The sequence below is a fragment of the Aphelocoma coerulescens genome, chromosome 19 (assembly GCF_041296385.1).
Source record: "Aphelocoma coerulescens isolate FSJ_1873_10779 chromosome 19, UR_Acoe_1.0, whole genome shotgun sequence".
Taxonomy (NCBI): Eukaryota; Metazoa; Chordata; class Aves; order Passeriformes; family Corvidae; genus Aphelocoma; species Aphelocoma coerulescens.
The window spans coordinates 5,217,113-5,233,782 of NC_091032.1; the positions used below are offsets into that span (position 1 = coordinate 5,217,113).

A 16,670-nucleotide genomic window follows, 5' to 3' on the forward strand; every position below is an offset into this window, starting at 1 on the left:
GAGCGGCGGGAGCGGAGCCGGGATGGCAGGACCGCTGCGGGCCGCCCTGGCGCTGGGGCTGCTGGCGGCCGCTCGGCCCGCACCGGCCGCGGAGCAGCGGCGGCAGGCAGAGGTAGGACCGGCACCGGCACCGGCACCGGCACCGGCACCGGCACCGGCGGGGCGGGGCGGGAGCGCGTCCTGGGTGTGCGTCCCCCGCGTGTGCGCGTGTCCCCGTGCCCATAGGTGTGCCCGTGCCCCGGCTGTGCGTGTCCCTGGTGCGCCCATGTCCCCGTGCCCCTGCCCCGGCTGAGTCCATGCCATAGGTGTGCCCATGCTCTAGATGCGACTGTCCCTGGTGTGCCCATGCCATAGGTGTGCCCGTGTCCTGCCAGGTGTGCGCATGTCCCTGCGTGCCTGTGCTGCAGGTGTGTCCATGCCCCGGGTGTCCCCGTGTCCCTGGTGTGCCTGTGCCGTAGGTGTGAATGTGTCCCCAGCGTACATCCCCACCACAGGTGAGAGCCCATGGGCTCCTGATGCCTGTGCATCCACGTGTGTGCCCTGGGTACATGCAGAGTGTGGGGCTGTGCCATAGGGTCGTGTTGGAATGCCGGGGTGTGTGGCCACGTGTGCCATGTGGAGCTGTGGCGGAGAATCACAGACTGGTTTGGGTTAGAATGGACCTTAAAGCTCATCCCATTCCTGCCGTGGGCAGGGACACCTTCCACTATCCCAGGTTGCTCCAAGCCCCATCCAACCTGCCCCAGGGATCCAGGGGCAGCCACAGCTTCTCAGGGTGAACTCTGCCAGGGCCTCCCCAACCTCCCAGGGAAGAATTCCTTCCCAATATCTAATCTAAGTCTGCCCTGCTTCAGCTTAAAGCCATTCCCCCTTGTCCTATCTCTCCTTGCCCTTGTCCAAAGTCCCTCTGTCTCTCCTGTAGCCCCTTTAGGCACTGGATGGGGCTCTGTGTGTCCCTGGAGCCTTCTCTCCTCCAGGATGAACAACCCCAGCTCTCAGCCTGTGTCCAGGTGTCCCCACAGGTGACACAGAGCCACACAGCTCCAAGGACAGAACTCATTTACGAGGAAACCTTCTGATCTCCCAACGTATCAGGAGGGGACAAAAGCCAGTCCTTCCCCTGCCTGCCTCTCCCCCAGGGCTGTCCCTATCACCTCTGTTTGGATTTCTTCTGTTTGTCCTGCTGTCATTGTCACCCCGTGCCACCGTGTGTTCCTGTTTGTTTTGGGAGGGCAAGGTATGAGATTTGGCTGGTGAACAAAGGTTCGTGTTGGGGATTTTTTCTTGTTTAGGCCTCCATCCAGTGTACATTTGCACAGATGCTTAATTTTCAACCCCAGCCATCAACTCCTGGCGAATTAATTGGGATTTTGAACACATGTTCTAGGAGGAAAAGGGCACAGGAATGCTCAGAGGCTTGTTTTGATGTGCAGGCTTCTTCTGCTGGGAGATGCTGCTTCAGAGAGGTCGTTAATAGGTGTGCTTATCCCACTGTGCACAAACCTCAGCCCAGCCCCTCCTGCCACCTGGAGAAAATAAATCTGCAAAGATTTTAATGCTCAGAAATCAATAATTCAAAATTCACTTTAAAAGGAAACCAGCTGATTAGGAACAACTGGATCAAAAGGTCCAAGCTGCCTTTTCATCCCTTGCTGGTGGCTTCTGAGTTCTTTTCCTCTGAAGCCTCCGAGCAGATCCTAGGATTGTGGCAGATCCCAGGTGAGGAGTGCTGGAAAAATGGCTTTCCTGTCTCCCTGCCTCAGTTTCCCCAAGGGGATGTGCTGTGTTGGCCAGGGGCTTTGGGACAACACACACAATGGAAATGCAGAGACTGGGGCGTGGAACTTGTCTAAATAAACTGAGCAGTTAATTTTCTTTTAGGAGGAAGCTGAAATTCTCACATAACATCAAATAGTTCTGGTGACTTGTGGCTTTCAGAGCACTTCCAGGCTTTGCTTCTAAAGCTTTTTTTAAAAAAAATTCTTTTTAAAAAGCCTCGGTTAGCAACAATAGGTTGTGTAAACTTAGATGCACAAGACTGCGAAAATGTCCAGTTGTGTGCTTTTCCTGGCTGGTGCCCATGCTTTCACTGCATCTGTATCGATTGCAGTTAAAAAAAACATTTTAAAAAATAAGGAAAATTCGAAAATTTAATTTGAAACAGTTGTATGTCAAATCCTCTTATCATCTGCAGATAGGAGAGGGCTCGATGTGAGCACAGGGTTTGGCAGAGCTGGTGTCTGGCTCAGACAGCAGCTGGGGGTGTGGTAATGCCCGAGATTCCCAGATCCCGGGGGAATCGTGGAAAATACAGGGAGCACTGTGAGATCTCAGCCCGTGCTGGGAGTGAGGAGCAGGGTGAGGTGCTGCTGGAGCCAGGGACAAAGGACAGTGAAGTCCCTGCAGAGGTTTGTGTGAGAAGCTCCAGGTCTGCTGTGGTGGAAAGAAAATCTGGGGAAAAATTTGAGAAAAGCAGGGAATGGGAATAAAGAGCTGGACTAAGGGACTGAATAATTCTCATTTTGGATTTTTCTCCCAATTTTTCCCCCCTGTCCTGCCCTCCTCCTTCCCATCTTGCAGTGTCTTGGGCACTCTAACTTCTCCCCCCTATCAAACCAAGGTCTCACATTGAGGGCTCTGGGCTGTGTTTGTGCTGGGAAGTGCTCCAGTGCCCGGCTGAGCTGCTTTAGGGAGCAGCTGGGACGCAGGATGCTGAGCACAGCTGGATGGAGGGAGGGTCCCGGGTACCACGCACACACGGCGGGCTCGGAGATCAGCTGGGGCACAGAGCACCCCACATTTTCCTTCTGAAATAAGGCGAAGAAATTCTCCTTCCTGTGAAAAAAATCCTGCTGTTCAGCACGGCGATGGAAGGAGAGGGGGAGAAGAGCAGGAATTACCCCCGTGAGGCACCGCCGGGCTCTGCAGCATCCATGAGATCGCGTCTCGGAGCCGCTGCCGCCGGCGCGGATGTGGCGAGTGGCTCCGAGTCACCCGGCAATCCCCCGGTGTGATTTACAGCCCCGTGAGTCACCGCAGCACCAACAGCCCGCCTTTCTTCCTGCTTCTCCCCAAAACAATCCCCGCTTGCTAGGGCAAATATCGCCCGCCGGGCCAGGGGCCGCGGCCGCCCGCAGCGGGCACCGTCGCCTTCCCCCGGCTCCCTCCCCGGTGGAGGGCAAGGCTCGTTTCCTTTCTCTCCTTAGACACGAAGGTCTGCGTGACCGAACTGGTTTGTCAGCCGCTCTGGTATTCGCAGGGGAAGGTTTGACCAAGCCCGGTGTTTTTGCCTGTTTTCCCCAAGTGTTTTGGGTCGCGTTGAGGAGTTTTGGTGCTGCAGCCCATCGGGGTGTGGGGTTTTTGGGGTGCCGGGGCAAAGCTGCCAGCTGGTTCCCAATGAGTTATCACAGAATCTTGGAATGGTTTGGGTTGGAAGGGACCTTAAAACCCATCTCATTCAACCCCCTGCCACGGGCAGGGGCAACTTCCACTGGACCAGGTTGCTGCAAGCCACGTCCAAATGGTTGGTGAAACCAGGAGGGGTTTTAGTTAGGCCCGGCTTGCTGCTTCTCAGCTTTGAAAGATCGAGTGTGAAAATAAAAGGAGTTTAGAAGACCCCCAACTCCACTTCTTCAGTGGCAAGTGGATTACTTGCTGCTAAAGCAGATTTTTAGGAGTGGTAGGTGGGAGAGGAGGTTCCTTCAGGACTGGATTAGACACAGCAGGGGAACATCCCAGGAGCCTGGGGCTTTAACCACCCTCCATCAGCAGTGCAGAGAATCAGCTGAGGTTTCGCTGCCTTTCCAGCAGGAGGACAGCCAGGCTCTGTGCTCGCTAATGCCCCTTCTCATGTGTCTCCCTGTGTCTATAGATAGAATATTTATAGAGATACCTGTTCACACACAAACAAAAGCGGCGCGAGGCTTCTGCCTGAGGCTTTGCAGGGGTGAGCGGAAGCAAATGAGCGTTTTTAATTGCTGTGACATCTTCTGGAGGCAGCTCGCAGGCAGCAGCGACCCGGTGGGCAGGAGGAGCCGCTGCTCCTTCTGTGACCACGCCAAAACACGCCCTGGGGCCAGCTCTCCTTGTGTCCGTGCGGGGGGAAACTGAGGATGAAAAGCAGGAGCCACTGTGTCAATCTTGGTGGTGAGATGATGTGGGATGAGCCTAGGGGCTGCTGGAACCAGGGTTTAGGATCCACCTGGGCTGTCTTATGATTTAAAACAAAAGACTTTGAAGGGGCAGCTTGTGGTGGCATCCTCTGTAACCACGACACAAAGCACTGCCCACCCTTCGGCAGGATGGGATCGCTTCCCTGCGCTGTCGGGGGATGGAGGGGACAGATGGGGTTTGTACCCGGCAGAGCAGAGGGACCACGGTCAGCAGGAGCCCAGTGTGAGGCTTCTCCAGTACTTAGCGGGTGGAAAGGAGCCAGAACTGGAGTGTCTGGAGGGGAGAGCCGGCAGGACCGGAGCCTGCTGTCTCGGCACTCTCGTTATCCCGGTTTCCAGGCAGGGAGAGTTAATTGTATTTGCCGCTGGCTGTCTTCCACCCGGGATGTCTGTGGTCGAGGGCAAGGTGTTTCCTTGGCTTTAGCCAAAGCAGAGATGATTTCCAGGGTTGTAACAGGCTCCACATCAGAGCCCTGAGGTGGGAGGGGCCCCTCTGTCTCCCCCACACTGTCCTCCTGCTGTCCCTGCTGCAGCCCCAGAGGCTTCTCTGCCCCAACACGGGTTCCCAGGCAGCCAGATCCGTCCTCCGCTCCCTCCCTCATGCACAGGGGGAGCTGGGCATATTTCATATTAATGTTTCTCTTGGTTTCCTGCTGTTTTTCTTTTCCCATTGTATGGAAAAGAGCATTTCCCCGTCTGGGGCAGGAGGGAGAGGGTTTTCCCAGCATGGCCAGGCTTTGCATTGCAGCCTCTGGAGAGGTTTCATGGGCCGGTGCCAGAGCCTGGCTGGGCTCCAGGGGGGTTGTGCAGTGCTGGGGGAGCCTTGAGCACTGGTTTGGGCACAGGACCCTGTGGCATGGGGCTCTTGGGTTCCCCTGGACTCCAAAACTCCCTGGATTTGTATGCTCTGAGCTCTGATAAATACCTGATCAGCACATCCCTCTCCTGCAGCTCTGTGTTCCCAGGACCACCATCACCCTTAGCTGACCGTAGCTGTGTCTAGAAAATATAATAAAATTTCTCCTGATGGTTTTGCAGCCAGAGTGGGTGCCTGTGTGTGAGAACCTCGATGTGGCACAGGCCAGAAACCACAGGGAAAATGCTGCTTTGCTTGGACTTGCAAAGCTGCAGGAATGATAAAGCCAGTGGCCTCCTTGCCTTCTGGTGCTGCTCAAGAGCAGCAGATGGAACAGGGGTTGCTTTTTTCACAGTGCACCTTGACGTGTCCAGATGGGGTTTTAAGCCTTAATGAGATCATGGTGAGGAAAAACCATTTTCATGCTTTAAGGACGAGATTGTGTTGGGTTACAGGCAAGGAAACAGCTTCAGGTTGTGCTGAGCGAATGCAAAATTGTGTTAGAAAAGGTTCAGACCGTGGTGTGAGACCCAGGACTTTCCATTTAGGTGTTCTGAGCTCACACTTATCTGCAGTGCTGTCACCACTGGGATCTTCACCCTGCACCCTTCCATGTAACTGGTGATTTTGTACTTTGGGAGAACTTTATAAAAATACAACTGCAGAGAAAGAGGGCCAGATCCTTCTCCTCTCCAGCCTGCTCTCAGAGGGCTCCAAGCCACCCATCCCCAGTATGCTCCTCCATCCCTGCATGCTCATCCCGAGTTGCTGCTGGATTTTGCCTCCTGGTACCCACCTAAAGGTGGGGTTATCCCGGTGTGGCTGGGGGACAACAAGTCCAGGCTGGATGGTCCATCCCTGGGCATCCCTGTTGCTTCTCCTGACAAACAAGCCAATGCTCTCCCTGCCAGTGCAGCACTTGCCTGATTTATCCTGACTCGCTGGACCAGTGTGAGGTGTCTGGGTGACTCTGGCCACGCTCGGGCTCTTGCTGCTGCAGCCTAGTGCTGCTGGAAGGAGCTACTGGTGCCTCCAGCTGAGACAGGCAGCTTTGGTGGGAAAAACAGCCAAATTCTTTGTGTGGGGCTGGGTGCAGAGCGTGTCCAGGCAGGAACCTGTGCTGGTCCTCAGCCGGAGTGGGATGCTCCAGGTAGAAGGGGCGTAAAGGAGGAGATGAAACCGGAGGAGATGAGGTCTGCAGAGCACACGTGGATGGGCTTGCCCTGCCCGCGGGGAGGTGGCAGCGCGGGGCTGACGTGTTTGGGATGACGGGAAGGTGAGTGTTGATGGCAAGCAGAAGGTTTGGGCAGGAGGAGGAGAGGTAGAGGCCCTGGCACACCTCGGGACGGCCACATCCATAAACCATTCCTGCTCCTTGCCAGGTGACAAGGCCCAGGAACGGCTGCTTCCTCCTCTGCAGGGACATAAAGGGGAACTGGGTCACCCACAGTCAGGAGCAGCGCTGAGTGGAGGTCAGCACTCCAACCCCCTCCTTTTCCCGGCCCCGAGATGAGCACGGAGGGAAACAGCTTTAAAAACACCCGATTCCCCAGAGGGCACCAGCCGCGCTATCTGGGTCAGCCCGTGGCATTCCCGGCGCTCAGCCCACCTCTCCTTTGGGATGCGGGGAAAGGAAGCCGCCGCTTTCACTTTTTAATTCTGATTTTTATTCATTGCTGTAACTGCGGCTCTGCTGCACTAACAGGATGCTGGGCAGCTTGTTTGTCTCCCGCAGACATCACTGGCGGCGGGGCAGGCGGGCGTGGAGCATTCCTGTGACCCCGGCTATTAACTCCTCCAAAAGCTGCGGAGCAGCCCGAGCCGTTTATTTTCTTTAACATTCAATTTAAGTGCTGGAGCAAGTTCAGAGAGAGACAATCTCCGTCCGTGTCAATGGCCGATAAGAAGAAGAATGGTTTGGCAAACCAAATTGCCCCCGGAGCGTCCCCACTTTGCAGCAGCACCACATCCTGCGTGGGAATGGGGCGAGGCTGCAGCCTGACCCCATCTCACCCCGCCCTACAGACGGCCACGGCACTCTGGGCTTTGTTTGAATCGCTGCGTTGAGCCGGGGCGATTAGAGCTGTGGGTTTGGTCGCCTCTGGCTGCGGATGACACGGCAGCAGCGTGTTTTGGTCTCTCGGCAGCAGCGTTTCCTCCCACCCCCTCCATCGTGTCGTGGCCAAACACCCCAAGAGCCATAAAAAATAATGGGGAGGAGACACACAGGAACCTGTCCGGGCACAGGAGGTGCGGCTGCTTGAGGTGCAGAGCTCTCAGGAAGAAACTAAGCGGGCATTTAGGGTTTGCGGCACTGTTCGCCATCGCCATCTCCTTTCCCCCCCTTTCCCAATCCAACGCGTGCTCTGAGCTGCACCTTTCCCATTTTTTTTCTTGCAGCTCTTCCTGGAGAAATACGGCTACTTTAGAGAGCAGGGGGCCGGCCCGCACAGCCCCGCCGAGTTCACCGAGGCGCTGAGGTAGGAGCCTTTTACTCAACACTGCAGGCAAAACTCAGCAGCTCTGGCTGCAGGGGTGCTGCCAGCACTCCGAGGGGATTTTTGCAGCCAGAGGGGTCTTTCTGCAGCTGCAGGCTCTCTCTCTCACGGTCTGATGCTAAAGCATAGCCAGTCCTTTTTGGAACGGCGGGTCCGTGCCCGGCTCCCGCAGCTGGATGCCGGCTGCTGGCACCCGGCTCTCGCTGTTTTATTTGCCTTTTATGGCCCGGTGCTAGCCTTGCAATAAAATCTGCGCGGAGGCCGAGCTTGGGGACGGCTGGGAGATGTCAGGGGGGGCAAATCGCCAGCGCCTGCCTGGACTTCTCCTAGGGACATCACCTCGGCTCTGGGAGCATCCCAGGCCTGACCTCGCGCAAAGCTAAATGCAAAATTAAAGGCAAAGTCACATAACTGGGGTTAAAAACTGGAAAAGGCGTTTTTAGACTCCCTTATTTACTTCTGCCATGCCAGGAGGTGAGTTACAGGTCAGCTGCGGCTGCAGAGCCAAATCCTTCTTGCTTTACCGACTGGTCGAAGTTTGATGCTGGAGTGTGAAGCTTGTGGGGTGAAAATCCTGGCTCAGGCCAAACCCCCGGCACAAACATAACCAAACCCCTCCACGGGGGGGGGGTCTGGATGTGGGTGCTGATATCTCCCTTCCTTTCCCAGGGATTTCCAGCGGGTGACCCACCTCCCGCTCAGCGGGGTGCTGGATGCCCCCACCCTCCATCAGATGGCTCTGCCGAGGTGTGGCACCGACGACGGGGAGAGCCGCGCTGCCGGGGCACGCCGGGCATCGCCAGCCCGGCGCCGCAGGCGCACGGCACAGCACGGTGAGCACGGGCACCGAGCGTCCCGGTGGGGTTTGGTGTCCGGGGTGCTCGTCTCTCCCGTCCTGGACTCGTGGGGAAGCTGCTGTCCAGGTCAGGACACATTTGCGGGTTATTTTTTAATCCTCTTTATTTTTAGTTGTTCTGTGTGGGTTGATGTCAGCAGTGGTTAGAGATGCGACTCCCACCCGTGGGGGAATTCGGCTCTCTGGGGTGGCTTTGCTGGGACATCTCCCAGGGAGCACTCAAGTCACCATGGCCCCACACGCAGCTGTGCTGGCATGATCTGGAGGGCAGCAGCTGGCACACAGTGAAGTTATCTCCAGGTTTTGCTGAGCTTTGGGACTTCTAATGCATATTAGGGACACACAGCAACCACAAAACCTGCCAGCACTTGGCTGCCTGACCCGAGAGTCATTTCACCCATGTTAAGGGGTTTAACTCAGCTCCAAGCATCCTTCTGTGCTCCTGTGTGTCCAGGATTGGGCCTCTTGTCCCCTGTGAGCTCCCTTTGGGCTTGCAGATGAGTAACTGGATTCCTAGAGAGCAGGAGGGCTGGGACCAGCTGTGCTTAGGACATGGGAAAAACGAAGGCGAGATTAAGAAAAGGCCCTGTGCCGTGTCAGGCTGTCTGTGCATCTGTCAGGGCTGGCAATAGATGGCCCCAGGAGGGCCCTGTCATCCCCCTCCAGCCTCTGGATTTCCTTCCAAAGCCCCAACATGCAGCATGTCCCTTGCAGGAGCCACCCTGTGCCTAGGACAGGCGGGCAGTGAGGCAGAGCAGGAAGGAAGGACAGGACATACAGCAGGAGATGGGCAAACAGAAGCAACCAGTGCCCTGCAGCTCATGGGGTTCATTTTTGGGGATCACAATCCATAGATGGGTGGCAAGAGATGCCCAATGGCTCGAGGAAAGGGCAGGAAAGAGCTCTGTGTGGTACTGGTTGTTTCTCTGATGCCACAGGCAGTGGGGATGGGAGCAGCACCACATCAGTACCCACAGGCTGGACAGGACACAGGGGGTGCCTGCAGGGCTGCTGGCACCGGCCAGGAAGGCTGGAGGCTTTGTCTGTTTATCCTGCTTGGAGCAGGAAACCCTGGCAGCTGAGCCAACAAAGTGCTTTGTTATCCACCCTTCTCCCAGCGGGATCTTCCCTGGGCAGCCTCTGTGTCCGTCATCCCGCTGGCTTGGGGCACACTCAGAGCCAGCACGGGGCAAAAGCCAAGCCCTCCTCTTCCCAAGAGCCAGCCACACTTGGCTAAGCCAGCCTTGCCCGTCCTTCTTTGGTGGTAGATGCTCTGGCCCTGTGGAGGGAAGGACGGGATGCCAGGGCTTTGTTTTAGGGCTGCAGCCATCCAGGCAGGTTTTAGCTTTTGCTGTGCAGAGTGGGAGCTCCTCTGTGTCCCTTTGGATCTGGAGGACAAGCAGTGGGAACTGGTTCTGTCCCCAGGAGTGTGACCAGTTAGCCCAGGGCCTCCCCAGCCACGGGCTGCTCAGAAGTGGGGGAGAAGGAGGCAGAGCTGGGGTGGGATGTCTGCCAGGTTTGCTGGGAGGCTCGGCTCAGAGCCAGAGCAGTGAGCCCCAGCGTGCTGCCGGCTCGGTTCCCCCTGTTCTCCTGCACATCTGGAGCAGAGGCAGATGCTGGAGGTCTGTCACCACTCCCACGCCTCAGCTCTGGCACCCACATCCCCCTAGGGCCCCACGGCTTTTTTCCTGCTCCCAGATGCCCCCGGATAAATGTAATCCCAGGGCTCTGGGGTCCCACAGCTGCCGAGGGGTGCTGGAGGAGGAGGAGGAGGAGGAGGAGGAGGGGGCTGGGATGCTGCTCAGTGACTGTGTGAACTCTCATCTTTGTACTCCTGTGTTGTAGGAGGATTGGGAGCTTAGGGGGAGTCACAAGGCTTGTCCCCTTCATCCTTGCCCCCATCTGTCCTGGTGGTATCCAGGCTCTGTCTCCCCTGAAAGCTTTTAAGGAAGACTTAGGCACTAAGGTGTGGTGGCCCCAAGGTGCTGCCAAGGGCCCTTCCCACTCCTTTGCCTTTGTCCCACCTTTCCAGAGGTGGCTTTGATTCCTCTCCCTGAAATCCAGCCCTCGGACTGCATCTTCTGGACTTGAAGCTGGCATCAGGCAGGAGATCTTCCAGCACAGATCCATGCTGGATTTGTCTCTGGAGAGGATGGCGAGCCAAGGGTGGAGTTCAAACTGGGTGTCCCAGCTTGTCTCCTCAGAGAGGTTTCAGGGTTTGATTGCAACTCCAGCCCTGGGTGGGCTCTAGTGGTGTGGCAGAAGGATTTCATCACGGTGCTGCAGCTGCTGGTGGCACACCTGCCTCGACTTCCAGCTTTGGCTCGGGAAAACCATGACATTTCCAAGAAGTTTCCCTCCACTCAGGCAGCCCCTGGGTGGAAGGACAAGTCCAAGTGGCCGTTGGCGCGCTGAGCTTGCCCTGTTGCAGGTGGGCGGTGGTACAAGCGGCACCTGACGTACCGCGTGGTGAACTGGCCGTCCTACCTGCCCCAGCACGAGGTGCGCCTGGCCGTGAGAGCCGCCTTCGAGCTCTGGAGCAACGTGTCCTCCCTGGTGTTCTGGGAGGCGCGGGATGGCCCGGCTGACATCCGCCTGACCTTCTTCCACGGCGACCACAACGATGGACTCAACAACGCCTTCGATGGGCCAGGTGCTGGTCGCTTCCCCCTCGTAAGCTTCTCTTTTACAACGTGGGCTGTTCCCCGGCAGGGAGGAGGGCTGGGCTCGTGATGGGCTGGGCTGGGGGTGATGGAGGCTCTGCTGTCCCTCTAGCCCAGTTTGCATCAGTTTGCTGTCTGATTTGGGGTCCCCCCTCCCAGCTCTGCCAGCAAGGCGGCTGAGATGTTCCTTACCGGCCTTCAAGGAGCCCTCCCCATTTGACAACACCCTTTAAACGTGGGCTCCTCCAAAACCACCTAAAACTGCACATTTGGGCAAACCAGAGCTGCTTGTGCCCGCTGCTCCACGATCCCTGATGGTTCTTGTGTCCCCAGGAGGTGCCCTGGCTCATGCCTTCTTCCCCCGGCGAGGAGAAGCCCACTTTGACAGCGCCGAGCGCTGGTCCCTGCACAGCGGCAAAGGGCGCAACCTCTTCATCGTGGTGGCCCACGAGGTCGGGCACACGCTGGGGCTGGAGCACTCGCCCGTCAAGAGCGCCCTGATGTCTCCCTACTACAAGAAGCTCAGCAAGGATTTTGTCCTCAGCTGGGATGACATCTTGGCCATCCAGAACTTGTATGGTGAGCCTGGCTTCCCTGAGCATCCCTTGGTTCCTCCAGGGCTGTTCCTTGGGATGGAGAGCGGGCAGTAGGGATGGGAGCAGGTCCCTGAAAGGGGAGAGGACTACAATCACATGGGCCCCATCCCTGTGTGGCTGGGAAGGAAAATGCAGGAGAGGTGGGACAGGTACCAGGTTATCCAGGACAGGGAAGGTTGGATTTGCTGCCCACTTGTCTGCTGGTGCATGTTTTTTGGGATACTATGGGATTTTTGCCACCATAATACAGAGTGGGATAGGAACCAGACAGTAGGACAAGCAGTGTTTGGAGTTTTGGGATGGTTCCCCAGCCCTGTCTTTTGGGAAAAGTTGTTTCTCTGCCCCTTCTCTGGACTCATCACCCCTTGCCCCATCCCAGGGAAGCCCTCCAAGGGCTTGGCTATCCAGCTCCCAGGAAAGGTCTTCACTCACTTCCAGGACTGGAACACGGACTTTTATGGCAGGGACCGACAGCAGAGGAGCCTCAGCACCTATTACTGCCACTCCTTCTTCGACGCCATAACCGCCGGTGGGTGTTGGCCAGTGCGACCCTCTCCCAAAATGTGCACCCCTACCCCTTGTCCCAGTGCTGCTGGAGCTCCCAGTGGTGGGAAAGGTGGGTGTGATTGGTCCACAACTCCTGGCACTGACACCCAGTGGAGCAGTGCACCTTGAGGGCACAGCAATGTGTCAGGAGCAGGGAAAACATCCTAAAACTCAGGCCATGGCAAGGATTAATCACTGCAGGAGCTCAGCTGTGCAAGATAAGCCTTGAGCCATGGTCAGCTTTATCCTCTCAGGGCTGGAGTGGAGGCAATGAATTATGGAAGCTGAGGGGGGTGGCTGGAAAGGCAGGAGGAAGCATCCAAACCCTGAGCATCCCCAAAGCACTGCGGGGCTGCACGGGGAGGAGAGGGGAGCTGGGCAGCAGCGGATGAATAAAATTTCTCACCTCATCACCCTCCCTCTGCCTCACAGATGGGGATCACAACCTCTACATCTTCAAGGGCAGCCACTACTGGGTGGTGTCAGCGAGTGGCAACGCCAGTGACCCGCGGCCGCTGCAGCCACGCTGGCCCGGCCTCCCCGCCGGCATCGACGCCTGCGCCTGGTCCCAGCTCAGTGGAAAGTTCTACTTCTTCAAAGGTGGGTGAGGCCTGGGCAGGGGACGCTCCGTGAGGCTGCCACTGCTCCTCTCTGTGGGGTGCTTGTCTGGGTCTGACTGGAGCAGCTTCTCCTGTTTGGTCCCCTCCCAGCGCAGAGCTGGGGCACTGCTGTGTCCTGGGTGTGCAAAACCCTGGGCTCAGTGCCTGTCATGGGTGAACCACATGGCCCTGGCAGCCACATCACCCCTTCGTGCCTCAGTTTCCCCATCAGGAGGGCAGCACTCACTGGTGTGTCAAAGCAAACCCAGGTGCAGTGGCAGGTCTTGGGGAGAAAATGCTCCCCAAAACACAAAGTGCAGGGGAGTGTGGGGGGGTTTCCTGGATCCCTGTGTTTTGCCTGGAGGCTGAGCTGTCCTGGGAGCTGGGATACCAACCATGAGCTGCCCCAGGAGCTGGGATTCCATCCATGAGCTGCCCCAGCAGCTGGGATTCCATCCATGAGCTGCCCGGCAGCCAGATGGGGAGAGGAAGGTCAAACCAGGCAGCCTGGCTGCCAGGGTCAGCCCCAGCTTTTAATGGGAACCAGTCGCTGGCTGCTCAGAAAAGGGGCTTTGTTGCTGCAGCTGGGTGAGAGCCAAAGCCCCTCTGCCTCCCCAGCCCTCGCCGCTCCCTCCGTCCCTCCCCAGGGCTGTGCCTTGTGAGCAGAAAGGGGCTTTTGTCTGCCCTGTTCTGGGGACAGGGCACTGTGGGAACGGCCAAGCCGCTGGTCCCCATCGCAATTCCTGCTGCAGTGCTGGTCTTGGATGTCCCGGGCTGGGTTGGATCTGTTTCTGTCTCTCCCATTCGCCGTACGGGATCAGGGGGAGGCTTGCCAGAAGCAGCATGGGGGTGGCCGTGCTCTGTCCCTGGTGGTCCCTTTCCATGCCTTCAAGCTCCTGAGCTACCTCAGTTTCCCCCCAGCCTGGTCCTTGGGGCATCCCTGCAGTGGTTCTGGCTGGGTCCCCAGTGGGATGGATGTCACTGACACGCCACAAGGCTGGTCCCGTGGCCGAGTCTGTCCACATCTCCTGGAGCTGGTCCCGCCACAGACCCCACTGGGGTGTGCTCTGAGCTCTCCCCGTTCCCCCCAGGCGGCCGCTGCTGGCGCTACGCGGGCTCCAAGCTGGAGGCAGGATTTCCCCGAAAATGCAGCGCCCTCGGGCTCCCTCGGCACCCGGACACCGCGCTCTACTTCCAGCAGCTCCGGCGCCTCGTCCTCTTCAAGGGCCCCAAGTACTTCGTGGTGAGCGAGGAGCCCCTGGGCGTGGAGCCCTACTACCCCCGCAGCCTGCGGGACTGGGCAGGGCTGCCCCCGGGCACGGCCGGGGCCGTCCCCCACCGCGGCGGCTCCGTCTACTTCTTTCGGGATGACCAGTACTGGGAATTTGACCAGGCTAAGCTGCAGGTGGTGGCCACTGGCAAATGGGCCACGCAGCTCGCCTGGATGGGCTGCTGGGACGCCAACAGTGAGCAGGTCCTTTTCTGAGCACGGCCTGACAGGATGGAAAGGGGGTCTGGACCCCACATCGCTCGCTGCTGCCTGAGTCCCTCTTTATGTGACTCTGGATTCCTGTCTGAGGATGGTTAGGCAGGGACTGGCTGCCCACGGATGGCTGGAGCCGTGGGGTGGTGGAGCAGTGCCCCAGCAGAGCTTGGGAGCAGCTGGGACAGGTCCCCCACAGCCAAGTGGGCTGGAGGTTTGGGACACGGTATTTTTTTGAAAAGGCCACAAAAAAAAAAGGTATCAGCTGGGGAGACTGTGAACCCACCCATTTCTGTCAACTTCCAGGATATTGTTACACTTTTTTGTCAAAGCAGGACTGGGGTTTGTTGATGCTTTTTGATATCTTTGTTGATGCTTATTGATAATCTGTCATTTCCCCTCGATCAGGCGGAGAAGTGTCTCGCTGCTGCTTGCTTTGGGGTTTGAATGGTTTTAAACAACAGACTGAGAATGTTTCCTGCTTAAAACTAAAAGACAAGAGACACTTGGACAAAAATTTGGGTCCATGTGGAGCTTTGCTCCTGCTGTTTGTTCAGACCCCGGGGTATGGAGGGTTGGAGATGCTTTGCTGGGCTGTGCTCACATCCCAGTGCTCTGCTGAGGCACTGGCTGGAGACATCACCAGAGTGGGATTTTGGGGCTGAAAGCAGAGGGATTTGGTGTAGGAGCCTCTTTGGGGTGGAGAGAAAGGGGAGGCTCAGCTGAGCTGCTGGCCATGTCACTGTGCAGCTCACAGGCAGCAGGAGCACTGGCTTTCTGATGGGTTTGGGGTGCCTGGGTGGGTTCTCGGTGTCTGATAAGGGTTGTGCTCACCTGGCGGCCCTCCTTGTGTGCAGAGGAAGTGTCTGTGCTCTGCTGTCTCTGAAAGAGTCAGGATCAGCATATTTCAGAGTCCCTGGGCCCCACCTGGATGAAAGGGGGTGACAAATAACTGGGGGAGGAGGGGAAGAGGAGAGGGTGAGCAGGACAGAGGGACATGTCCATGCATGCAGGCTCACAGGGGCAGTGTGGCTGCATATTCCTCATTCCATTCCCAAGGCAGACTCCCCACCTGGAAACGCCGCTGGCTCCTGGGCACAGTCACCAGTGGTGTCTGCAAAGAGCCATCGTGTCCCAGGGCTGGAATTCCGTGGCATTGGTGCCAAGCAAGGCAGGGCTTGACTTTATTAAATGATTTCTTGAAACCATTTCTTCAGTGGTTCTCCTGGGGCTCAGACCCCAGCACCGCTTTGGTCCTGCTGTGCCGTGCCAGGGTGCTGTGCCAGGGTGCTGTACCACCTCAGAGTGCCCTCCTGATGCCAGCAGCTCCAAGGATTCCTCTTGCACTCACCTTTGCCCATTCTAGATCCTCCCTGCAGAGCAGGGCTTGCCCTAAGCAGGGTGCCAGGGCTGCTGGGCTGCCCGAGGGCTCTCGGTGCTGCCAGGTGCTGGCTGAGCTGTGGGTTTGGTGGGATGAGGATCCAGAACTCTGCCTGTTCTCCGTGACACCTGTGAGTGAGCCCTTCGTGTGCAGACACAGACACGGGGTCTTCATCTGCCTAAAATCTCAGGGGGTTTCCCACATTTCCAAAGAAATGGGCATTTTGGTTGGAATTGAATGACAATAAGGTGACGTTGCCTGCAGGGAATCCCGAGGGCTTGGAGACCTGACAGCAAATAAAACCAACCTCTGGATATGTGGCATTGGGGTTTGTACTTGTTTTCATGTCACGCTTTGGGTTTGGGTTTTTTTTTTAAAGCGAATCTCCAGTTTCCTGACAGGGCTGTGTTTAAGATGCCTGTGGGTGTTTGGGGTTGGAGTGGGGATTGCTGAATTTGGCCTCAGCTTTCGTGCTTGCAGGATCAAAGAGGGGAGATGGATCCCACTGAAAACTCACTGATGGTAATGAACACATGGAAATTCTCTTTTGTACTTCATCCCCAAATTACTGAGGATTTTTCAATGCTTTGGGATGTGTTAAAAGGTTTTTTCCCCAGGCTGAATTCATTCATTATCCCTTTTGCTGTCCCCTTAGGAGAAAGCCAGGCATCCCATCTGCTGTGGATGGGAGGCTGAGGATGGGACAACCTCAAATCCTCTCCTGCTTTTGGGTTTTCCTCTTCCTCCCTGGCTTGCTGCCGTGTGTTTCCTGTGGCTGTGTCCTGTGGGATGCCTTGGGGCCCTGTGATGCTGCCAGGGCTGGGGCTGAGCTCAGCATTTCTGGCAGAGTTGGGCTCACTCTGCTGTATCACCTGTACCCCATCAGTTTGGGGGGCCTGGGGGAGGTGAACTCCCACCCTGAGCCATTCAATCCATGCCACTGGGCGCCCTGGATGGAAATCCAGCTTCTCAAGGGTCCTTTTCTCCTGCTGGGTTCCCTGGCTGAGAATGCCAGGCGCA

General features: G+C 57.2%; 1 protein-coding gene across 3 annotated transcripts; it reads left to right on the top strand.

Moving 5' to 3' along the window:
• On the top strand, window positions 1-15,966 carry MMP28 (matrix metallopeptidase 28). Of its 3 annotated transcripts, none has more exons than XM_069033556.1 (8): window positions 1-112; window positions 7,429-7,508; window positions 8,196-8,449; window positions 10,814-11,035; window positions 11,379-11,624; window positions 12,021-12,170; window positions 12,620-12,787; window positions 13,878-15,966. In XM_069033556.1, the coding sequence occupies exons 1-8, from the start codon at window positions 23-25 to the stop codon at window positions 14,270-14,272; spliced, it is 1,605 nt and encodes a 534-aa protein (XP_068889657.1). In that variant the 5' UTR covers window positions 1-22; the 3' UTR covers window positions 14,273-15,966. The 3 variants fall into 3 exon arrangements, with proteins under 3 accessions (XP_068889657.1, XP_068889658.1, XP_068889659.1); XM_069033557.1 differs by having other exon boundaries at window positions 8,196-8,359; XM_069033558.1 differs by lacking the exon at window positions 1-112 and adding an exon at window positions 3,928-3,946.
• Window positions 15,967-16,670: the final 704 nt, after the last annotated feature.